The sequence below is a fragment of the Labeo rohita genome, chromosome 19, assembly GCF_022985175.1.
Source record: "Labeo rohita strain BAU-BD-2019 chromosome 19, IGBB_LRoh.1.0, whole genome shotgun sequence".
Lineage (NCBI taxonomy): Eukaryota > Metazoa > Chordata > Actinopteri > Cypriniformes > Cyprinidae > Labeo > Labeo rohita.
This window is the reverse complement of record NC_066887.1, coordinates 5,989,880-6,015,825: the sequence shown is the minus strand read 5'-3', so window position 1 is coordinate 6,015,825 and position 25,946 is coordinate 5,989,880. Positions and strand designations below refer to the sequence as shown.

The 25,946-nt window shown below is 34.9% G+C and overlaps 1 protein-coding gene across 1 annotated transcript in view; it reads right to left on the bottom strand.

Annotated features, from left to right (window-relative positions):
• sema4ab (sema domain, immunoglobulin domain (Ig), transmembrane domain (TM) and short cytoplasmic domain, (semaphorin) 4Ab) overlaps positions 1–25,308 on the bottom strand; it is a 47,311-nt gene extending 22,003 nt beyond the window's left edge. The window contains exons 1-2 of the mRNA XM_051136447.1: positions 25,039–25,308; positions 6,055–6,306 (exon numbers count right to left, since the gene is read on the bottom strand). Of these exons, the coding sequence (XP_050992404.1) occupies positions 6,055–6,091 (37 nt within the window). The 5' untranslated portion in view covers positions 6,092–6,306; positions 25,039–25,308. The remainder of the gene's footprint in view (positions 1–6,054; positions 6,307–25,038) is intronic.
• Positions 25,309–25,946: the final 638 nt, after the last annotated feature.

Below are 25,946 nucleotides of genomic sequence, written 5' to 3'. Positions count from 1 at the left end.
ATATGATATTTAGGCAAAATAAGAGAAACGTACACATCTTCATTCTGTTCAAAAGTTTTCACCCCCCAGCTCTTAATGCATTGTTTTTCCTTCTGGAGCATCAGTGAGCATTTGAACCTTCTGTAATAGTTGCATGTGAGTCTCTCAGTTGTCCTCAGTGTGAAAACATGGTTCTCAAAATCATACAGTCATTGTTGGAAAGGGTTCAAATACACAAAAATGCTGAAAAACCAAAGAATTTGTAGGACCTGAGGGATTTTTCTAAAGAACAGCAGGCAATTTAACTGTTCAGGACAAACAAGGGGCTCACTAAACACAAAAACAAAACAAAACAAAACAAAAACAAAAACAAAAACAAAACAAAAAGCTGTGGATCATTCAGGTATTAAGAATCAAGTGTATGTAAACTTTTGAACAGGGTAATTTTTAAAATTCAACTATTATTTTCTCTTGTGGACTATTATGTAAATGTCTTTTATGTGAAATATCTTATTCAGGTCAGTACTAAATAAAAAACATGTATTTTGTATGATCCCTCTTATTTTGGTAACATTTTGCAGATTCTGCAAGGTTTATGTAAACTTTTGACTTTGAATGTCTATCATTAACCATTGCCTAATAATTTGTTAGAATTCACTCACTAGTGTTTGAGTTAAAGTGTAAGTTTAGCAAACATAAATGTGACCAAACAGAGGTGCAAATTGCAAAGGAAGTTTGCTTGACTACGTGATGTCAGAACATCTTCCTTCCTTCCAATTATGTAGAGTGAGATTTGTCTAAAAGTCAAACGAGGAATCGAAACTTTTAAATTCCTTTCTCTTTTAAGATAAGTTTATTTTACTATAAATTATTTTTAAACTTTTAGTTCAGAACCTTTAGAAGTCAAAAAGCAAATCATCTACTATTTTACAAATTTAATAGCATAAAAATGGTCAAAAAACTATATCAATCACTAGGTATGTGCACATTAATTTTTTGTCAGTCGGAATAAATGCAATGTGATTTCAGATTCTGAAAGTTCTGTTTATATGAACTCTTAACGTTTTAATGTGATTCACATATTGATTACCTGTGCATTACATGTATTTTAAACAAAACTTCAGTGCATTTGCAGTGCCCAGTCACCACGAACCAAATCTCCAAACTGGAGAACTACATCCAGAACCACCAGAAACCACCGGACCTGCATCAGCATTACTGTAATTTTTTTTGCCTTGATGACACGTTTAAAAACTAAGCTGATATGCGTCAAAAGAGGTTTTCAGCAAATATTGCAAAAAAATATTGCTCGACTAAGCAGTTTGTTAGACATGAGACAAATAAACACACTTGGTAAGACATAAGACAACACTGCAAAAGATATTTGTGACTCTGAACAAGAAGACTGAACCACTAATCCGATTATAAACATAATGTAGCAACATGAACTTAGTTGCAATAAATAAACATACATAAAATTCAAAAACAAACATTCTTAAAAATAAAATACAAAAAGCGTATGCTGACACAGGTCAGTCTCGTTTTCATGTTTCTGCAGCTAGTGTCATAATGCAGCAATTATCAGTTGGCAGGTGTCATCATCACATCAGACTCAATCACCTGCATGAGTGTGATTTGACTCAGTCTGACATCGGCTGTAATTGGTTCTGCTGGGAAACAGGGACTCGGGGCTGAATAAAGCCCTGTAATCTTCACACTCACATCTGGCCATTTACAAGGCACGTACGCAAACAGTCCCAGGTCAAATGACTGATTCTGAATCAGCAAAACTGATGTGTCTGCATGTCTAAGCAACTGTACCTCCATCTTTCAAATGGTTAGATAAACAAGGAGAGACTCCTTTCAGCTGATTCTCGTGACTTTTGCCAGGTCAGCCTGATTCTGCCCTACTTTGCCAACGCACAGACTGGCGTCCTCTTATCAAATAACTGTGGTTCAGAGAACAAGGGCCTCCATTCATTGGAAAAGAAACAAAATAACCACTTTCGACTACATAAGCAAATTCTTATGTTTACTTTCTTGTTTCTCCAAAGCAGGCTGTTTCAACTTCCTTGTCTGTGACCCATATTTATTAATCTAAAACCACAAATCACATTATTTAATGTGTGTTAGAGAGGGTCAGAATATTCAACCAAGACATTTATTTGTACCTGAAAAAACAAAAATACAATATTAAATCAATATAGTAATGTTTATTTTTTTTTTATTTTACATTGTTTTATTTCATATTCTTTATATTATAAATTATTTTTTTCTTTTTTTTATTTAATTTTTTTTCTCCATCTCCATTTTTAAGTGATTAAAAATTATATTTAAGCTTTTTAAAATTTCTAATTAAAACAACAGAATAAGAACAAGTTACCAATCAAATGAAATCAGTATTAAAGAAGAACTCCACTTCCAGAACAACAATTTTCAAATAATTTACTCACCCCCTTGTAATCCAAGATGTTCATGTCTTTCTGTCTTCAGTCGTAAAGAAATTATGATTTCAGGATTTTTTTTTTCATGTAATGGACTTCAATTGTGCCCCCGATTTTGAACTTCCAAAATGTAGTTTAAATGCATTTTCCGAAAAAAAAAATGACCAATCGTTTCACTAGATAAGACCCTTCTTCCTCAGCTGGGATCGTTTAGAGACATTTGAAGCTGCATTTAAACTGCATTTTGGAATTTTAAAATCAGGGGCACAGTTGAAGTCCATTATATGAAGAAAAATCCTGAAATGCTTTCCTCAAAAACCATAATTTCTCTACGACTAAAGACAGAAAGACATGAACATCTTGGATGACAAGGGGGTGAGTAAATTATTTGTGAATTGTTGTTCTGAAAGTGGACTTCTCCTACAAAATTTATTTGTACTACAGAGGTGGCACAGAAGAACACACAAGTGACTATTTTCATGTTTAATGAGGTTCAGAGGTGGCATGAATGCAATCAAATTCATAAACTCATGTTGAGATTAATGTTTTAAATATAACATTTCGAATACATAAATATTAAATGATTTAAATAACTGAAAAGATACTTTAAAAATGAAACTAAAACTGCCAGTAGGTGGCGGGAAGTCACTGATTTAATTACTGAATCATTCGTTCATTTGATTCGCTCAAACAGCTGATTTATTCAGGATTAAAGCAAGTGACTCTCTTTATTAATGGGAAATTGAATCACTGACTCACTAGATTTGTTTAAAAATGCACGTTCATTTATAAACGAAACACCGCTGTGTTTAAATGGAGATGCGCAGCAGCTCGTTTGTGACTTGTTTCAGACTATTTTTGAGGACAAAACAGAGCAAAATCAGGCAATAGTGTTATAGTCAGACAATGTAAGTCACTTAATATTAACTTCTTGATTATTGAACTGTTGTATTAAATCAGTATCTCACTTACAAACACCCTTAAAAATCATTAAAAACTGTCACTCATTTTAGTCGCATCGCATTCTCACAAAGTTCCATTATAATCAATGAAGCTCTCTACACTGCACAATCAATCTCTTATTTACACTCTCTCTACACTTTGTTTATGAAAGGATTCGTCAGATATGTCTGTGATACATTACTCAACGTTTCAAAAACACATAAAAACCTTTAAAGCTCCCCTTAGCACAAACACACATATGCTGAGCGGGTCACTCGCACATGGTGCTCCTAAATATTTTTTCATAGTCACACGCAGATGCGACTAAAATGGTCACACTGTAGAGCGCTGCTAACTGCAGTAAATCAGCATATTATAATGATTTCTGAAGAAACATGTGATGCTGAAGACTGGAGTAATGATGCTGAAAATTCAGCTTTTCCATCACACGAATAAACTGCATTTTAACATCTATTACAATAGAAAACACTTCTTTGAAAATGTAAAAATATTTCACATTTTTACTGTATTTTTAATCAAATAAATGCAGTCTTAGTTAACATACTGACTCCAAACTTTTAAACAGAAGTGCTGGTAATGTGTTTCATTAATGTGTTCATTTAATACTGAGGCAATAATGTTCAGCAGTCATACCAATAAACATGTTGAAAGTGAAATTACTAAACACCTAATGCACAGCAATGCAAACATATAAGAACTATATTACTCAAATGTGTTAAATCAATGACAGCTTTACATGCTAAAGTCTGCTACAAGTTTCTAGATTTGAATAACCTGAGAAAAGAACCTTGTTTAAGTTAGCGAGAAATGAAACCTAATCTAGAAGTTTCAGAAATACATCAAGAGGCCATTTCAGGGTGTCTGCATCAATGTTCCCATTGAGGTGAAGGACAGACGCTTCCTCTTAAAAGGATCCATGCAGGGTCTTTCATTCCTCGTACATCCAATGCTTTCTAATGAGAACAATAACTATGCTCTACATGCGACGACATTTGTTGTAATGACCTCTCTTAGGCCTTTTGCTTGATATCTTTGTCTTGTTAGTAAAAAAACTAGATTATTGTCCATGCTTTTTAATGCAATGCCATTTCTAGACCTGTTGGAATTTAAAGATACACAATGATAAATGTAGGTTTTGTGTATTTTGTGCAAACTGAGTCTTAATAAAATGCTTAATGTCTGCAGAATCATTCTGAAATAATTTATTCTTAATAAAAAAGGTATTATTTTTATAATTTACTAATTTGCTTTTTATATTACTACACAAATAACATTTAACTAGTTTCTCCAATGGAACTAAATAGACAATAATGATTATTATGACGTTTTAATAGCCACACAGAGATAACAGCAGCATATCAAATATCCCTTTCTCATAGCAACATTTCTTAAAACAAATAAGTTTAACAATGCATATATGCGTAATGCAAAAATACTAGCCATGTTCTTGCAGGTCTTGGCATAATCACAGCTAAGCATCTCATCTAATCCAAGTCTTTCAGTAAGTACCTGTACCAGTCACTGCAGCGCATGGATAAACCAAGTGCACTAGGGTCATTTCACAGCCGTGTTGGCCACTATTAAATTGTCTTCATTTCATTTAATTTTAAACAAGACCACTTTTACATTTTTTAAATAAGCTGTAACACTATTGATATTGACAATTTTCATTATTAAATTGGAGGGTATTAAAAGAATAATAAAATAAAATAAAAAATGATATTACTTTATTATTATAATTATTTCTAATAATGTATTATATAATTTTAATAATATGATTATAATTTGATTTTGACATTTCAACAAAATGCACTAAAAAGTGAGATTTACTAAAATCGCAGCATGCTTACCCCACCATTTGGTGGTTCATGTTTTCAAAATATTAATATTGAATTAATTTTCAAGTGTTCATACATTTTACAAAAAATAAAAACACAAATAAAAATAAAAATATTTTTTTTTATTAGAATCCAGTAAAAAAGAAACTATTTAAAAGTGTTTTTACTCTTAATTAAAAACTAAAACTATTAAAAATAGTTTTCATTCAAATAATTAGAAATTAAAATATAAATATTAGATTATGTTTTTTTTATATATCATTTAATTGCCAATGCAAATTACAATTTCCGTTAAGATTACAAGATAACAAAATTAATTACTAAAATTACTAAAACTGACACAAAATAAAAATAAATTAAAGGTACAAAAATAAAATAAATACTTAAAAATGACAAATGCACATAATAAAAGTCAAACTTAAGCTAAAATTGAAACAAAAAATAAAAAAAAGGCTAATTCAATTACACTATAAACACTATAATAGTAAATAAATAATACTGAAATAACACTGATCTGAAGGTGTTGCATTCACATACTCAAGCTATTAAAAGATAATTACAAATGCAATTATTTACAGTGTTGATGTGACGATGTAAAGCATCCTAAGGGTATGTTTAACTCAAGCGGCACAGAGGTTAATCTTGTTTACTTGATTATGAAATTCACCTTAATTAAACTCCAGATAACCACTATACGGGCCGAAGACAAAGAGAACGGCAGCAGTTCACAAGTTTCACAAGCTATTCAAATATCTAACGGCATTTAAAAAAAAAACCTGTTGCTCTAAATTCAGTTCACAAATCATCAGAAGTGTAATAATAAGACTTACCCATGGGAAAAGAGAGTCGGGGGGAGAACATGAGCATGACAGCTGAGGACAGTCAGAAGAGACAGACAGGCACAGAGTGACGCTGAATACACCATCCTGATGGAAAACCAGGAGGCCGCTGAGCACAACGGATGAGCTGAAACCAAAGACCGGTCTATCTGTCGCTGTCAGATTCTGCTCCTGTTATTTCAGCACTGAGTAGCCCACAAGGACACCACTTCAAACAGCCAAAGGAGTCTGGCGTCATCTCATCTGCTCAGAAAAATTAAGAGCGTGTTAGATATTGGTAGGCGAGTCATCACTTCCTCTGAAGTCTCTTCCTCTTTCAGAATTTTGCATAAGCTTAAGGAACAGTCAAGAGATTACATACATCAGCACATGACTGCCTTCATTTGTAATTGGGGGAAGGAAATTCATTTTCATTCTTACATTCATATTTTTGAGAAAGAAACCGACCAACATCCAGAGGAACTACAGTGTGTATCTACAAAGTATTTAATAAAAAAAAACATTGAACGAACTTTACAGTGAATCAGAAACATGGAGTGGGGTTTCTCTTGTCAGTGAGCATGGAGCAGGAAATAGAGAACTCAGTGGAGCTGGAGGGTTTTCAGGATAAATTGTGTTGAATCATGTTGAATCATGTCTGATCTAATGACTATATGATGGAAATCCCATGAGCCCAGAACAGAAACATGGTGACTGCTGTCTTGTGTTTGGGCAAATCAAGATTTACTAAACACTTGTTGACATGAAATGCTCTCTTGACCATCATGTGCTCATACAGGGACTAGGGGTGGCAACTAGGGCTGTCGCGATCCCTGAATTCAATTGGAGTACTCGATTTTTTAAAACAACCTTGATTGCATTTAGGTCTATTTTTTTATTACACCCCCCCAAAAAAAAAAAAAAAATATATAAAATCTGATTCTTTGATTAATCATTAGAATAATCAAATGATTATTCGATTACTAAAATGATCATTCGTGCCCTAGTGGCGATATGACAAAAAATATCATATCGCAATTTTTTTAAAGGAAAATTACGACTCACAATTTTTAATCACGATTTGTTGACACTATATACACTTCACTGCATTAATTATATATTGATTCTTATTAAAGCAACTGTATTAAAGGAGAAGTTCACCTACAGAACAAAAATTTACAGAATTTATTCACCCCCTTGTCAACCAAGATGTTCATGTCTTTCTTTCTTCACTTGTAAAGAAATTACTTTTCTTGAGGAAAACATTTCAGAATTTCTTCATATAGTGGAGTTCATTGGTGCCCACAAGTTTGAAGTTCCAAAATACAGTTTAAATGCAGCTTCAAAGGGCTCTAAACGATCCCAGCCGAAGAAGAAGTGTCTTTTTCTAGCAAAACGATCTGTTATTTTTTTTAATAAATTGACAATTTATAGACCTTTTAACCTCTAATGCTTGTCTTACAGTATGTCAAAAAACTCCCATCTTGTTTTCTTCTTCAACGTCAAAATTGTCTTATATCACCGTTTTACCTTTTTTTTGTACAGGGCGTTTGATATTCTTTGCATGTTCACTTTGTAAACACTGTGTCGGTACTTCTGCAGCAATGCAGGCCGATTCTGAAGTTGGGGAAGAAAACGAGACAGGAGTTTTTCGACATACCCTAACTGTATTGACCCAGAAAACATCCATGCAGACCTAGAAAAGACAAGCGATTGAGGTTAAAAAGTATATAAATTGTCAATAAGTTTCAAAAATGTCTGATCGTTTCACTAGATAAGACCCTTCTTCCTCGGCTTGGATCATTTAGACCCCTTTAAACTGCATTTTGGAAGTTCAACTATATGGGAATAATTCCTGATTTTTTTCCTCAAGAAAAAAATTCTTATCAACTGAAGAAAGAAAGACACAAACATCTTGGATGACAAGGGGGTGAGTAAACTACCTGTAAATTTTTGTTCTGGAAGTGAGCGATTTTTCTCCTTGTGTTTTGTTGTTTTATTAACATCAAAGGGATAGTTCAGCCAAAAATGAACATTCTGTTATAATTTTCTCACCCTCAAGCTGTTTTAAACCTGAATGAGCTTCTTTCTTCTGTAGAACACACAAGATATTCTGAAGAATGTGGGTAACCACAGAGTTGTTGGTTCCCAGAGACATAAATAGTATTTTTTTTCCTACTACAGAAGTCAATGGGGACCAGCAACTGTTTGGTTACCCACATTCTTCAAAACATCTTTTGTGCTCAGCACAAAAAAGAAACTAATACAGGTTTGGGACAACGTGAGAGTGAGTAAACAATGACAGAATGTTAATATTTTGGTGAACTATCCCTTTAATGACAAGCAGCAGCATGTTTAGTAATATTAGTCTGCTGTCCCTTTAAGAGCTGCATGCATCCATTTTTCTCTCAGTTGTTTATTCTTATTTAGACGTAACCAACTGCGTTAACCTGTAAACTTTGTGTTTTTGACAGTATTAGTGCAATCAGGCGTGAAAGATAACTTCAGAAATCCAGTAATCAGGCACTGCTTGACAGGCTTTTCAGTGTGTGCACGCTTCAGCTGTACATGCTCAGAAAAAGCACATGTCAGAACAGCACAAGAATTAAATGTTTAACCGACAAGGCTTTAAAGCACATGCAAATAATGTACTTTTGTGACTGTGAATAAGCGCAGTGTGCCATGATGAGTATCTACTGTCTCTACTGCGGAGTTAACATTTGATGTGAATGTATATATTGAGATGGAGATGCCAGATCTGCAACTGATAGAATTTGTGCTGTAGCACGATACTATGATATTTCTTCAAAAGCACATCATACAGAGATTTTAAGCGTCCATGATCAAACATTGTGATATTGCACACCCCTAACAGGGACTATTGATCCTGATCAATTATTTACTCAACAATACAATGATTTTAACATTATTCTTGAAAACAGTATGAACGTTTTTATTTAAAAAAAAAAAAAACCACATACTAAACCAAAATTTATACAAAGAGTACTTTTCAAAGTATTTGGCGCATGTTTAAGGTACATTTTGAACAATTCTTTTTCTTTATCCTGGACACTTATTTGTCACTGATCCATTACAATAATAATTTTGGTGTATTGGGGTGTTTTGGTCAAGTCAATCAAGCGACATTTATTTTTACAACAACACTTTATACAAGAGAGTGTGCTTTAAAGGAGCTTTTTAAACAGTCAAGCAACAAAATCAGTTATTCATATAAGACAAATCTAGTGACTAGTGTCTTTTAAAGCCCAACTAAGCAAGCCAAGAGCTGACATGAGCAAGGAACCCATTGGTTTCCATAATTGTCTGATCTGTAGATTTAATACACTTTTTTCCACCTGTTTCTATCTGCTAGATGAAAGTCATAAGTCTGTACATTAGGGATGCACGATATTATCGGACTGATATCGGAATCGGCCGAAAATGACTTCAAATGTAAATATCGGCATGGGCCCGATATGAAAAATTATGCCGATATGTTTTGCCGATAAGATGAATATGTTAACTCACATGTGCTAAGGGTGTGCTAGGGATTAGATAATGTCAGCAGTGTGGCTCATTCTTGAAGCAAAGTTTTGACTGAATGAGGAGTAGATTCACTGTTTTGGATTGCTGCATTTAAACTGAGAATACACATACAGAATGATGCATAGCAATAGCACGTGCAGTGGCAGCAGTGGCTGTAGGAGAAAATGCGCCGTTGTTCCATTTGGGATAATTTACTGTTGCCTGTTTCATATCCAGTCACTAGATCGCTAAATGCACATTTTAAATGGTTTTATGGTGCTCTTTGTTGTATTTTGAAACCCAATGGCTGTGTTTGCACATGACATGATCTGCTTTTAAAATAAAAAGTAATTACGGCGCGCGGTTAGTGAATTCTCTTTCTTCGGCGGCGCAATGGCAAAACACACTGTTGCTCATATGAAACATTTTTCGTGAATATGACACAAGTGAGGTACAAAGCATTCTTTATAAGTTAAATAATTGGTTAGCAGGCAAATGTTAGTAGCGACCATACTCAGTGGTGGACAGTAACAAAGTAGTTGTAATTCGTTACTGTACTTAAGTACATTTTTCAAGTATCTGTACTTTACTGGAGTAGTTTTATTTTGAGTAACTTTCATTTTTACTTCACTACATTCCAAAGCGTAATATCGTACTTTTTACTTTACTACATTTCATAAACTTATCGTTACTCCTTATAATATATCACGTGCTCTGAGACGCACAAGCGGTGTCTGATTCATGAACAAACTGATTCTTTTCAATGAACCTGTTAAACTGATTCCCCAATCGCACCAAACGATTCATTCACGAATTGGAATGATCCGATTGCAGCTGTTCTCGAATCGACAACTCATTGATTCAAGTGATCCGTTTAGAGCGAGTCTCCAGTCAAATGAATTCACAAGTAAAAACCGGGAGATCTTTTGTGCGCGCGACCGATGCTGCGAAAAGTAAGTTACCAAGGTCGAATTTTCGTATCAGAGATGGGGACTCGAGTTTGAGACTCGGACTCGAGTGCGACTTAAGTCGCACACACAGTGACTTCAGACTCGACTTGAGACTCGTCCTCGAAAGACTTCAGACTCGACTCGGACTCGAGCTGCGGGACTCGTGAACAATGTTTATTTTTTGGAAACAACTGATGAGCTCGCTGTTATTCAACTCCCTCCATTACCTATAACCTGCCCATGTAACACGCGACGTGTATCTGCTGCGCGCGGGCGCGGCCACACATTTTTTTTTTTTTTTATTTTAGGCGCGGCCGCCACACATGAGAGGACAACGAACAAACATGTCGACTGCTGTGCCATTCATCGTTAGCTTTGGATTTTAAAACTTCAAACAAGACGGCCCAAACAGAAGAAGTGCTCAATGCAAAATATGTGATATGAGGATAAAAGATTCAGTATAGACAGCGTCATTGATTATAATAGAGCTTTGTGATATCGCGAACTAAGCTTTTACTAATTTTAAGGGAGTTTGTAAATGAGATACTGATTTAATACAGCAGTTAAATAAACAAGATGTTATTATTAAGTGACTTTCATTGTCTGACTGTAACACTGTTGCCTGATTTTGCTCTATTTCGTCGTCAGAAGTAGTCTGAAACAAGTCACAACTGAGCCGCTGCGCATCTCCATTCAAACACAGCGGTGTTTCGTTTATGAATGAACTCGTTTTTAAAACGAATCTAGTGAAATGATTCAATTTCTCATTCATAAAGACAGTCACTCTTTATTCCTAAATGAAGCAGCAGTTCGAACGAATCAAATGAATGATATGATTCAGTAATTAAATCAGTCTCTTGCCGCCACCTGCTGGCAGTTATTTAAATCATTTAACATTTCTGTATTAAAACAATTTGATTTAAAACATTAATCTCAACAATGAATTTAGGAATATGATTGCACTTCTGCCACCTCTGAGCCTCATTAAACATATGAAAAGGTAAAAACAAAAGTTAAATTCCCTTGTAAATCACTTTAAGGAGTCAAATATCACCTCATAATGGGAAGGCAAATTTTTTTATCAGATTTTTGGATTATTGTTTAGAATGTGCTCCTAAAATTTTGATTGTGCTACTATTTTTTTTAAATTAGGAGCACAATGTGATGTTTGACCATATTTGGTCTTTCTTAATTTTTGGTCTGTACTGTACTGTGTGTTCATGCTACAAGGCAAAATACAGATATTAACTTAAAAGTAAAGCATTCTTGGTGTTTTTGTCATGTTGCAATAGCCTGTTTACACTGATTATATACCAAAATCAAAGCTGATACTGTATGCTAATAGATAAAGGAGTCATTATAACATATTACATGCTTTGAGTTCCTTATATATAGCTATGCAGTGTTGGATGGGTCGCTGTACGTGATGCAACACTTATTATAACCAGAGACTTAATATAATAAAGAGACTTGAGACTTGACTTGGACTCTAGCTGAAAGACTTGAGACTTGACTTGGACTCTAGCTCAGAGACTTGAGACTTGACTTGGACTCTAGCTCAGAGACTTGAGACTTGACTTGGACTCTAGCTCAGAGACTTGAGACTTGACTTGGACTCTAGCTGAAAGACTTGAGACTTGACTTGGACTCTAGCTCAGAGACTTGAGACTTGACTTGGACTCTAGCTCAGAGACTTGTGAGCATCTCTGTTTCGTATTAATTATTATAACTGAAAATCATATTTAGGTCAAAGCTGTCCGTTGTTTGTGAATTACATCTGCTGTAAAAGGTGATCTGTTTAAGCGCACTGAAATGCTTGAATTCAGACACATCAAAAACGAAAAATTGTAATAACAGCTTAAATAAAATAACTCATGCACGTTCATAGTCCTCGCTGATGTAACGTTAGCAGTTTTATTAAAATGCTAGCCCTACGTGACGTCTGTTTATATATTGTTTTGCAACAGTATAAATGTTTATATTGTTTGGATCAGCTAGAGTAGACAGATATAATGTTTATTTAACTATACTGAAAATAAGTAAATATTGTTAGCTGATGCTAACTGTCTAGCTGCTTGCTGGTGCTAAGTTGAGATCATTTTTAGATATAAAGTCCACATATTTTTATTCAACCACCTAGATAGATTACATCCGAGGGAAAAAGAAAGGATGTGATGTTCAGATCATGGTAAGTACAGTAATTATCAAAGGAAAGGAAATAATCATTATGTAAATATTTCCTTAAAATGTTCTCCCTAACTTTAGGCCTTATTCTCATGTCATATATAACCGTGACGTTATGCAAAACAAGCTTTAAAACACTTTTTTTTTTTCTTACTGTTGAAAATATGATTGTCAAATCTGTTTTGTCTCGGTACATTGCAGTGTAAGCTACACATTGAATATTACTATATCACTTTCGTCAACATAGTCCATATCAACAACAAAAATGGATTTTTTGGGAAAATCCCAGGTTTTTTGAGCAGTAGGATTATAAAAACAAATATGTGCTAATATAAAATTCAATTAAGTAGCCTATTTAAAATTGCAAAATTAATCTATCAGTACTTTTTTACTTAAGTACATAAAAAATCGGGTACTTTTGTACTTTCACTCGAGTAAAATTGAAAGAGGAGCACTTTTACTTTTACTGGAGTAATATTTTATTATACGTATCTGTACTTTTACTCAAGTACTCAACTTGTGTACTTCGTCCACCACTGACCATACTTTTGGATTCATGCCGTTCGAGCCAATACATTTAAAGCCATAAGCGGCTGTGTGTCCTGTTTTCCGGGTTGGTCACGAATTGCTACAAACTTAATAATATTTATAGTTTCTTTTCACAAATCATCACCGTCTCACCCTTTAATTTCGCAGGTTTGTTTTCTTGTCATTTACTTTTAATCCATGTTGTCGTATCATTTATGCGGGTAAACTGCGTGTGGGAAATAAAAGATTTCGTGGCAATAAATTAAGAATTCGTTAATACGACTTTTTAATTCGTTCCCTTATTTTACAAATTAATAAATTAATAAAACGTAGGAACGAATTAACAAGTTGTAGAAAATAATTATGTTCGTGTCCCGCAGCCCTGTCAGAGCGCAGTGCACCTTATAAAATAATTAGAAATTATAATTAAACATGACTTAGTGACTACATTTCTATTACTTTCTTTCCATGTCGAATGCCTTTGTATTGCAGGGCTCTAGACTGATCAAAACTGTCACATTTTTTTTTTTTTTTTTTTTTTAATGTGCAAGTTAAAATTTGACGTGGTCGCATTGCTCCATACAGCGCGGGTTACAGAGTTACAAAGCCGTGGCATATTCAGGATTTCACTAATCATGCGAAGAGTAGTTTTCGTTGTGAGCGCTTCGGGTGTAGAGCCTGGTTTGTATTTGTAGTGTCAGCATGAGCCAGGTGGTGACGGCAAAAAGGACGCGACTATTCTGGAAACGATGGCGGACGGAGGATTTGGTTTTCGAGTAGGGTAAAAGACCGCTTGTTAAACCAGAGAAGGTAAACATGTTGGTATTCTTGTGCAAAAAAAGTGTACTGTTTTGCCAGTTGGTCACGAATTGCGACATAACTTAATATTTTTATTTTCCCAAATCCTCAGCGTCTCACCCTTTAATTTCTTAGGTTTATTTTCTTGTCATTCACTTTTAATCCATGTTTTCGTATCTCTTACTGTGATAAATTGCGGGTGGGAAATAAAATATTTCGTGGGAATAAATTAACAATTCGTTAATACTACATATTAATTCGTTCCCTCATTTTACAAATTAATAAATTAATAAATCATAGGAACGAATTAAGAAATTGTAGCAATGAATTATGTCCTGTTCATGTCCCGCAAAGCACCCTTACAGTCACCCAGTTTAGTTCTACTTTTCTGTTTTCGTTTTGAAATGTTGTATTCAGATTGCGAATTCGAAAGTGAAAGCATCCGAAAGTTCGGCTTATAACATAGCAAAAGTGAACTTAATTCACAAAATTCAGATCATAATGCTAGTCTACTGATGAAAAAGAAGGGATTGAATGTAAACCACGCATTACTATTTATTTAATCCTAACAAATAAGTTATTGTTAAAAACTAACTTTCCAAATAAAATGATATATATCGGTATCGGCCAAAATGAGATGAAAAAATATCGGCATATCGGATATTGGCAAAAATCCAATATCGTGCATCTCTACTGTACATGTAAAATGTGAGTCACTTGTATAATGACTCACTCTTCCAAGCCAAGCCACACAATCTAAGGAACCATTCATGTGTGTAATATGGCAAGTAATATGAAAAAGCTTAATATAAGCAATATCGTTAGAGTTTGAGCCATAGCAGTAGTGATGATTGTAACACCTAGTAAGTGTCCTTCACTAGTCTTAAGGTGTTACCAAACAGTATAATGGTTTACAATATACACAGCAGTAACCTTTCAACAAGTCAAGTCTGATCTCTAAATAAACAGCTACTTGTTTCACCAAAACAAAACAATACACAGGTCAACCTTATTTACTGCATACTGCTCTGCCAGTCATCACCCTAAAAACCAAATTACTCATTTATCATTCAGGTACTGTGACGAGCACAGATTTGATTATCTTGTATATCCGGCCAGTGGCATTAACTGGAACTGCCATATAAGAATTGCAAAAACATTACTTCCCTAAAAGGTCAGTGGTGAACAAGAGTTTGTTAGTGCCAGTGGTTTCAGTTAGTCAGACTTCCAACATGATTCATATCAGCACCAGCTTATAAAAACATATTGTGACAGTCCTATAAAACAGAGCTTTTAATGGGGTCATCGAAAGCAAAGTTCACTTTTACATGTTGTTTGAACATTAACGTTTGTTGGCAGCGTATGTACAAATCTACCCTATAATGATAAAAATCCATGCAGTGGTTTTTAATTAATCTGTAAAAATAATATCCCTTTTTTCAAATCGAGCCATTCTCAGAAGCCTCTCCCACGATAGTTGATTGACATGAGCGACTTACCTCAGACACGCCTTAAATCAGACCCACCTTAAATCAGCTGTAACAGTCTGACCTCGATTGTTTCGGTGCCGGAGCAGGGATGTAAGTTAGACAAAAATATCTCTGATTGATCGACTGAGGTGTTGTGTTGCTGGATGTAATAATGAACATAGTGGTCGTCATTTACTCCCGACATCTGAGCTGCTGAAGATGCAGTGGATTACGTTTGTTTGTGAAGGGAATGTGCCTCCCAATCTACATATATCTGTCTATGTTCGCGCAAATCATTCGTGATCCAGCTTCACTTACAGCAGAAGTGAGTATAAGGGTTTTTTTTTTATAAATCTTTTACCAAGTTTAGCGGCTAAACGCAGCTAAATGCGGCTAAAGTAAACAGGCTGGTCACTCCAGAGAAGAGAGGGGCGGGACGAGCAGAGCTCATTAACATTTAAAGCAACCTTGACCAGAACAGGATAATTTTTGCAGAGCTGATTTTGGCAAGGTAAAAAGGGTGTTGTTTTAACCAAAGTATATTAGAGACTTTTAATTAAGACCCTAAAGAACCATATCAACTTGTGGAAAATGGGCATCCGATGACCCCTTTAAAACATTTTGGTCATAAAGGACCCAAAAACGATGATACTTAGAGACCCACGTCCTAAAATGTTAAAAGTTACTACCTATTTTGATTATCATTTATAGTGTGTAGGGATGGGTATCGTTTGAATTTTATTGATTCTGGTTCTGATTCTGCTTATCGATTCTGATTCTTTACGATTCCTAGTTTAGCATCGATTCCAATAGCATAAAAAAAAGTCAATAAAAAAAATTAGGCCAAACATTTTTGTTCTGTATTTTTACAAAGCTTTCTGTTGCAGCTGAATAACATGTGCAAAAATCAGCAGTCTACAGAACACTTAGGCCTAAGAAGAACTTGCCTATGGTTTTAACAAAAAAATACGACAGCAAAAAAACTTCAAACTAAATTACTAAATACTAACTAAATTAAAGTGCTAGACAAGTGAACAGTCAGTAATAAAATCAGAACAAGCAAATAAATGAGCAATAGATAATACATAAATACAACTGAAGAAACTACAGGTACAGAAATTTAAATCAAAGGTTTAAAAACACTGCATACTTTTCATAAATAAAATATAGATGAATCCTCATTAAAGTTACGAAAGATTTTCAGTCAAGATCAGTTAATGATTTTTTTTGACAAAAAATGGCTGTTTATAACGATATACTGATGTATTTTGTGCATATTGGGTGGTAAATGTAAAAGAGAAGTCAGATCCGACCCAGAACGACTGTTTCTGCAGTGGAAATGCAAGGAATGGTTCGAGATTAGGCTGGGACAGGCTGGGAACCCGCACTGGGTCCACTGTTCACTGTGCTCGCGCTTCAGGAGTGTAATCTGCACACAAACAGTGCGCAAGTTCTTTCCCTTCCTGTGCTTAAAACATTTGATTTTAAACTTTAAAATCACATTAAAATGCGAATACAGGACCCGTTAAGCGGAACCGAAATTGCACGTGTCTTATCGAAAAACAGTTCTTAGAAATTTGGAAATTTAAAGTTCTCGATACCCAGCCCTAATAGTGTGTGAGAAATGATTGCGCATAATTAATATAAAAACATTGTTTTCAAAAGTAATTGGCTTTTATGTTTTTTTCTAAATCATCAGTCATAAAAGCTTGGTAAATATTGGTCACAAATACAGAGATTTACTTTAAACACCAAGCTGATTACTCACTAAAAACTCCCACAGATCATGTTTTTGAGCCATTTTGATCTAACAAAGAGGTTATATCTAATTGTGAGAGTTGTTTACTTATTTAAGTTAATATTCCCATTATCAACATTATATTGTTCATTCAGACTGATTCGTGAATGTGCACAAACACAAGGGCCAGGATTTATCGCATGGACCAATCACAGCCTATCGTCCAATCCTACGTCATCTGTCCAAAACGGTGGATATTTTTCTTACAAAAACATATCAATTTGCTACTGGATGCCTTTATTCACCCCTCAGAGTCGTGTGAGGCACTTTTTATTATGGATGGATATACTTTGAATTAACAGTACATAAAACCCTCAAACTATAAGCAAGACTAGATTTTTAACTTCAGGCTTTTTCACTTTAATGGACATTTGAAATGCTGGAGTGTCTTGATCCACAACATATGACTCTCAGCTGTCTGACAGAGCAATGGGATTTCAACTGAGTCATATCTTGACTTCCATCATATGACAGCAGACACTGAATATTACAACAGAGCCATTCACATCTGATTAAGCAGATCAAACCAGACAGCACTCCTATGTGTAAGAACAGGTCTGACGAGCGATTCACAATCTACTGAAGAGTGTGAAATTACACAAACTGTAATGGATTTAGTGTGACAGCATTGCACAGGAGCTCTATACGGGTTCCTGTTTTGACAAGAGAGGTTTATAATGTTTGGAGAGTGCTATCTGGTCCCATTCATCTCAATAGCAGTCGCTAGGCTGGCGCATTCTGAAATTCTGCCGTCTTTGCTCACTGGCACCCAGTTTTGCCCAGGTATTTGAAACCAATCATATGATGCCATAAAATAATGTAAAAACAAATCGATGGAAAATATTCAGTTCTACCACTTTTTTTTTTTTTTTTTTTTACATTGTATCAACTTTTTTAACATAAACTGTTAGACTAACAGGTTAACAACACTAACTTCTCTCTCAATTCTATATTTGGATCATTTTATGAATCAGTGTTTCTGCCATTGTGGACTGTTTAAATTAAAACATTCCAACTCGTGCATCATCTAAACTTCAGAGTTTTCCACTTGTAAATATAACATCGCTCGAAACTCAGAATTACAATATTGCAAACTCCACTTGAATGGCACATATTTTCCTCCTATGTGACCCTGGACCACAAAACCAGTCATAAGTAGCATGGGTATATTTGTAGCAATAGTCAACAATACATTGTATGGGTCAAAATTCTCAAGTTTTCTTTTAAGCCAAAAATCATTACTATATTTAGTAAAGATCATGTTCCATGAAGATATTTTGTAAATCTCCTACCATAAATATATCAAAACTTAATTTTTGATTAGTAATACGCATTGCTAAGAACTTCATTTGGACAACTTTAGCCCTATTCGCACAGGATAAATATTATCTGGGGACCTTGTGTAATTTAGAAATTATCCCACCACATCTGAATTTCATATGGTGCATTCGCACAGGATTAACGAAGAATCTATAAAAGAATTTACCCTTATGGCTGGTTTTGTGGTCCAGGGTCACATACAATGTTTCCCTAAAATAAAATTTTATAAAGACAGTCCTGAAGAGTGCCGTCAATGTATGCTTTAGCAAAACGCTTAAAATCTCTGCCATTGTCCATTTCTGGACAAGTCTCTGTAATTGGTTTAACACAGTACCAGAAGAAGGACTAAACTGGTACAAAAATATCTACACCACAGTCGTACAAAAATATGTACACCACAAGAGTGTAAGAAAACTGCACTGAAACATAGGACGCCACGGTCACGTTAATATTAAAAGGCTAATATATTCAATAAAGAACTGAAGTCAGTCAACAATGACATGCAAAAAATGCCCCCAGCCACTTGATAAATAATACACAACCCCTGCGTCAATGTTCGTGTCAAGACTGCCTGAAAGGTGACACCCCTAGTGTAGAAAGTCACGCAAGCCTGATAAATACAACAAACCTTATATCACAACCTGCATACTCCAGGCCTTTCCATATCTTGGCCTAAACATACATCATCACGACTGTCATGTTATATGCAGAATTTAAATGCCAAGGTTTAGGTGCAGAAATGCACACCAGTGAAACGCTGTATAAGCACTACTTGATTCAGAACGAAAGCTACATGGGTCCAAAAGAGTCTAAAGATAAGACAACGGCTCATTTAACTGAGAGGGTTCCTCTTCTTGTTTACCGTAAGATCATTTGGCACTTTTCACATCCATATGCGTTTCAAAAAAAGGAGATGTAAACTACAGCCTCTCACCTATTACTTGAAGATGTTGTTTCATATTTTGTAAACTTCCCATAGCACAGGTCCTTTTTAGGACAAGGTTTTGAAACCAATGATAATGAACGGACAAATTATGAATGAAACAACTTATTCTTTGACATTAAAAAAAAAAAAAGTTTTGTAAGTTAAGTTAGTTCAATATTTTATATGAGGAACTCAAAGCAGCTCTCAGGGAGAACCTGACCTTTGAAGAGCAAAGAGTAGGGCCCTATAAAATCCATTTTATTTTTTCCCAAATTCCGTTTTATTTTTTTCCAAATTCCATTTTTTCTGGATTCTGTTTTTTTCCCGTTTTAGTTTTTCTCAACTCCTTTTTAATGGTTAAATTAAATTTTATTAATCAAAGAGCATGTCTAATTAATTAAAATCATGAAACTTATACAATTTCACATCAATTTAATAAAGGTTGAACAAAAATGACATGTTTGGGGCCCTATGAAATGTTTTATTTTTGTCTCACCATATGTTTTATTGTTATTAAATTCTGTGTTTTAGCATGTCTAATTATTTAAATGCATACTTAACTTATTCAAATTTATTCTTAAAATAGCCTTATGAAAGTTTTTTTTTACCCTCAGAAATTCTGTGTTGTTTATTCTGGTTAAACAAATGAAGGCATAAAACATTAATTCCATTTATCTTTTAATTATTGAAAATTAAGAATTAAACAAACTTTTTTTTTTGGCAAACAAAGGGGAATTTACTATTAAAATTAAAACATGGAAGAAATGTTGTGTGATTATACCCTAAAAAATAATGTTTGTTTCATTTTAGTAGTAGTAGTAGTAGTAGTAATAGTAGTAATATATATCTGGCACAATGTCTTCAAGTTAAACCAAACTTTTATTTTGACGGGTTGCTGCGTCTACCTTTACATTTCTGTGTGTATATGATATAAGGCTAGTTTTCCTAAAATGGAACAGTCAAATGCTCATTAAGTGACTCTCAGCAGATACTGTTCATGTATTTATGTCCTCATTTAGTGAGACAACAGACGCTGAAATGACCAAGAGCGTCACGCGCGCTTCAGTGTGTGTAGTAAACAAAACCGCTCGTCTGCACCATTCATTAAAACAGAGACAAACAGAACATGTAGGATTCACATTTAAATGGTATTTTTGCAGCATAATATTTCCAGATACTAGTCCATATTGCGGTTTGATTTAGGTGCAATGAACTACTTTTGATTAGTTAATTTAAACTTTGACAAATTCCGTGACATTTCGCGTTATTCTGTAAATTACGTTTTTATGACTGGATTCCGCGATTCTCTCTGCGTTTTTTCACATTGCGGAAATCATAGGGCATTAAAAGAGTGAAGACTAAAGTCAAAGACATGATAAAGCACAGACTTCTGAAGACTGGGGTCCCCAAGGGGTGAAATATTTCCCTTTACAACAGATTTTCCCTCAAATCTCAATCGCACTAACATAGATAAAAGGAAAAAAAAAGGAGAACTGAAAGGAGGGTTTAAACTCTCACTGGCACATATTACTCCATTTCACACCATTATAGTTGACACTGAGGTTTAACATTCTCAACAAATTAAGGGTTTCCTATATCTTTGTCTGCCGAACCTCTCTGACATATAATAATTACTTGAAGTAGCTGAGCTGAGCACCTGAGATTTAAAGTTAATATTTAAATAACTGAACAACAGATTTGCATGTTCATGGTTAATTTTTGACAGTTGGTTTTGATGTTAGTTTTTTTATTGATTTATTTGAAAAGATTAATTAATTGAATCTATTTATTATATTTTTTATTTATTTTTATGTTTTAATAGCCACACATGCAGGTAAGCAGGTTAAACATTTCATCTTATTTGTGAGTGTTCCTTTTTTAATTATAATTTTTATGATGTATATATTTATACATCATCTGAAAGCTAAATAAATAAGCTTTCTATTGATGTATGGTTAGGACAATATTTGGCCCGAGATACAACTAGTCAAGCACACCAACACCATGGTCATTTAACCGACTTTTGGTGCTTTTGTCAGGGTGGGCAGGTGCCAAATCCTGCTGGAAAATGAAATCAGTATCTTTAAAAAGCTGGTCAGCAGAAGGAAGCATGAAGTGCTCTAAAATTTCTTGGTAAACGGGTGCAGTGACTTTGGTTTTCAAAAAACACAGTGGACCAACACCAGCAGATGACATTGCACCCCAAATCATCACAGACTGTACACTGGACTTCAAGCAACTTGTGCTATGAGCTTCTCCACCCTTCTTCCAGACTCTAGGACCTTGGTTTCCAAATGAAATACAAAACTTCTGCTCTCATCTGAAAAGAGGATTTTGGACCACTGGGCAACAGTCCATTTCTTCTTCTCCTTTGCCCAGGTCAGACGCCTCTGATGTTGTCTGTGGTTCAGGAGTGGCTTAACAAGAGGAATAAGACAACTGTAGCCAAATTCCTTGACACATCTGTGTGTGGTGGCTGTTGATGCCTTGACCCCAGCCTCAGTCCATTCCTTGTGAAGTTCACCCAAATTCTTGAATCGATTTTGCTTGACAAGCTTCTCAAGGCTGCAAAGGGCATCTTTTTCTTCCACACTTTTTCCTTCCACTCAACTTTCTGTTAACGTGCTTGGATACAGCACTCTGTGAACAGCCAGCTTCTTTGCCAATGAATGTTTGTGGCTTACCCTCCTTGTGAAGGGTGTCAATGATTGTCTTCTGGACAACTTTCAGATCAGCATGATTGTGTAGCCTAGTGAACCAAACTGAGAGACCATTTTGAAGGCTCAGGAAACCTTGTGGTGTTTTGAGTTGATTAGCTGACTGGCATGTCACCATATTCTAATTTGTTGAGATTTAGTGGGTTTTTCTTAAATGTGAGCCAAAATCATCACAATTAAAAGAACCGAAGACTTAAACTACGTCAGTCTGTGTGCAATGAAATTTATTTAATACACGAGTTTCACAATTTGAGTTTAATTACTGAAATAAATTAGTTTTTCCACAACATTTTAATTTATTGAGATGCACCTGTATTTACAGTAGGAAATTTACTAAATATCTTCATGGAACATGATCTTTACTTAATATCCTAATAATTTTTGATATAAAAAAAAAAAGGTTATTTTTGACCCTTTCAATGTATTTTTGGCTATTGCTACAAATATATCTGTGCTACTTAAGACTGGTTTTGTAGTCCAGGGTCACACATATATATATATAGCTTTCCAATTCAATTCTCAAACCTCAGTTTGGGAAATAAATAAATAAATAACTCTTAAGACTCTTTGTACTGTGACATTAAGAACAATTTGTCAAATTATTATCATAATCTTAATACATCCTCAAGTTTTACTTTTACTACTTCTGTTACTGTTACTGATTATTTTTATAACTGTATTAGAGTAAAAGAAATGTTATATAATGTTTAAACAGTATAGCACAATGTGTTACAAACAACACCACAATGTATTAATATATTTAAATACTATTTGAATATGAAATAATATAAACAAAGAATATGACTTTTCCTTTGCATTACAGTAATGAGAATTTAAGGGAAAATTAGCTTAACTGACAAAGAGTAATGTCGCAATGCGAAAACTATTAATGAGTCTAAAAAAAAATCCCCAAAACAGCATGATGGGGAAAAAACAGCAATTTGCACCAATATAAGCCTTACGTGAAGATGAAGTGGAAAATCTACCTATGGAAGAGCATTCAGTGATACCCTGGGGGGAAAAACGGTGGTGGCATTTGCGTGCAAGCAGGTAACACGTAATCCGTGGAGGAAAAGCGATGAGTCAGTGAAGGGGAAGAAAATTGCTCTCCCAGTGAAAGCTTTCATTCCCATGTGCAGTTGCCATGGCTACAGCTGATGTGATTACCAGGCAGCAGTGATGTTATGAGGTGTGTGAGAGCCAGTATGCTGATGCACTATGGTATAACACTAAAAGAGTCGTCATGTTAGGAAGCCCTGTGACACTGCCACATATTTTTACACGTGTTTAATGAATAAAATCCGGCAAACAAAAGCAGTCGGTGATACTGCAGCATGCAGGCTGTGATGTGTTCTAAGCGAGGAATGAAAGCATGAGTAAAGAAAGTGACTCATAACAACTAACTCTGCACAGTACAGGTGATTTATGCTTCTGGATGATGTTCACAGGATGGACAAATTTGATCATGCTCACATTAATTTCACTGCGCTAGATAAAATACACAGCTGGAGCTGCTTCAGAACCATTTTGCAATGACTTTTAACAAACTGATCCCAAGGTAGTGGATGTATTAAGTCAAGTTTACACAGGGCTAGTTCACCACATAATAATAATCACAATCATAAATTGTATTATATGTGACCCAGGACCATAAAACTAGTCATAAGTAGCATTAGCATGAGTATATTCATAGCAATAACAAACAATACATTGTATGGGTCAAAAGTATTGATTTTTCTTTTATGCCAAAAATCACTAGGATATTAAATAAAGATTATGTTTCATGAAGATATTTTGTAAATCTCCTACCGTAAATATATCAAAACTTAATTTTTGATTAGTAATATGCATTGCCAAGAACTTCATTTGGACAACTTTAAAAGCAATTTTCTCAATATTTTTGCACCCTCAGAATCCAGATTTTCAAATATCTCAGAAAACATTGTCCTATCCTAACAAATTCAAATTCAAAATTGACCCTTATGACTGGTTTTGTGGTACAGGGTCACATATTGTATTTTGTAAACGTCTGTATTAAAATGATTGTTTTTCAGTGACTAGTAATTTAATGCTGACAGGTTAGGTAGGTACCATGGCAGTATAACTGCCTATTGAACTGAATTAATAAACAAGTGCATTGCTTCAGGTCCAGGTAACAATGTGCATGAAAACACAACTTTATTCTTTACAACAATATTCACAACTAGCAGCTGATACATGTGAATTTATACAGAAGCTATGCCTTTCAAAATAAACCTGATGTGCTCTTGATGTCTACTTCATGTCTATACTGTGATCAAGACCTGAATGTAATTGTTAGTTTAATGCACAAAAACTGCAAACTAGACTTTACAAGCAAAAAGATGTTCAACGTTACAGTAGAACAACCAAATTAACTAGGCAAGACTGAAAAGCACATCCTGCGTCGCACAGACGTACAGGGTAAAAACACGTGTTTCTTTCCTGTTCTCAAGTTGTTGTTTTTTTTGTTTTTTTGTTTTTTTTGGCCAAGTTGTTACACTGTTATTAAACACACATTCATTAACTCACGGCAGCATAAAAATCAATGTTTGTTTCACGCAGAAGTTTACATTGCACAGCTCAACTCTTCATGAAATGATTTTGGATAACCTCCACGCTCTGCACAAACATACTTTACTAAGCTATCAATTATCGCCCACCACAGCAGTGTTTTGGATTTGCCCTCGTTTTAGCTTCGAATACACAGGACACATTTATTTAACTTCATTAGGCTGTGCAACAATTTAATGTTCGTACTCACATCAAAAATGTGCTTCTCCGGGATCTGTTATGCTGTGCTCCAGTGTTGTTATGATAGTCCTCCGACTGTTTCTGAATTACGAACAACCCCCAAACTGACGTTACTACTCGACGTAATCGAAAATCTGAAGTCTAGAGTCTGTGTTTAGAAACACAACTCGCCCTTTCTTTCAAATGTTGCTCGTTCTCATGTAAGCGCTCGTCTCTCTCTCTCTCTATCTATTGTGTCCACGCTGTTGATAAGTAAACGCCGTTTTGCCCACGGGTACAGCGCAGGTCAGCGGTACTACACCTCTACACTGTACGACAGCGCCATCAAGCCGTACGACACGGAACGACATTATAAACTCAAAAAAAATTACCCCAAAATAAACATTTTCTGAACATACTCACGCTCAGGCTGTCCAAGATGAGTTTGTTTCATCAGAAGAACAAATTTGGAGAAATTCTGCAATATATCACTTGTTCCGCCAGAGTCCAAACTGCTGATGAAAACATCAAGTGATCCATACAACTCCAGTCCATCAATTAACCATTTTAAACTCTCTCTATGGATGGATTTTGATGTGAGAGGACAACAGGGGATGGACTTTTCCACTGGAGGAAGCATTATTATGAATTATGGACTCCTTACAGACATGCAACTTTTGCCTTACAAGACAACTGATGGTCTGGAGTCAAGTGGATTACTTGTGGACAATTATGATGCTTTTATCAGCTGTTTGAACTCTCATTCTGACAGGACCCATACACTACAGAGGATCCACTGGTGAGCAAGTGATGTAACTTTAAATTTCTCTAAAGCTGTTCTGGTGAAGAAACAAACTGATCTACATATTGGATTGCCTGTAGGGTGCATACATTTTCAGCAAATTTTCATTTGCCAAAAATTAAAGATTCCAAAATACA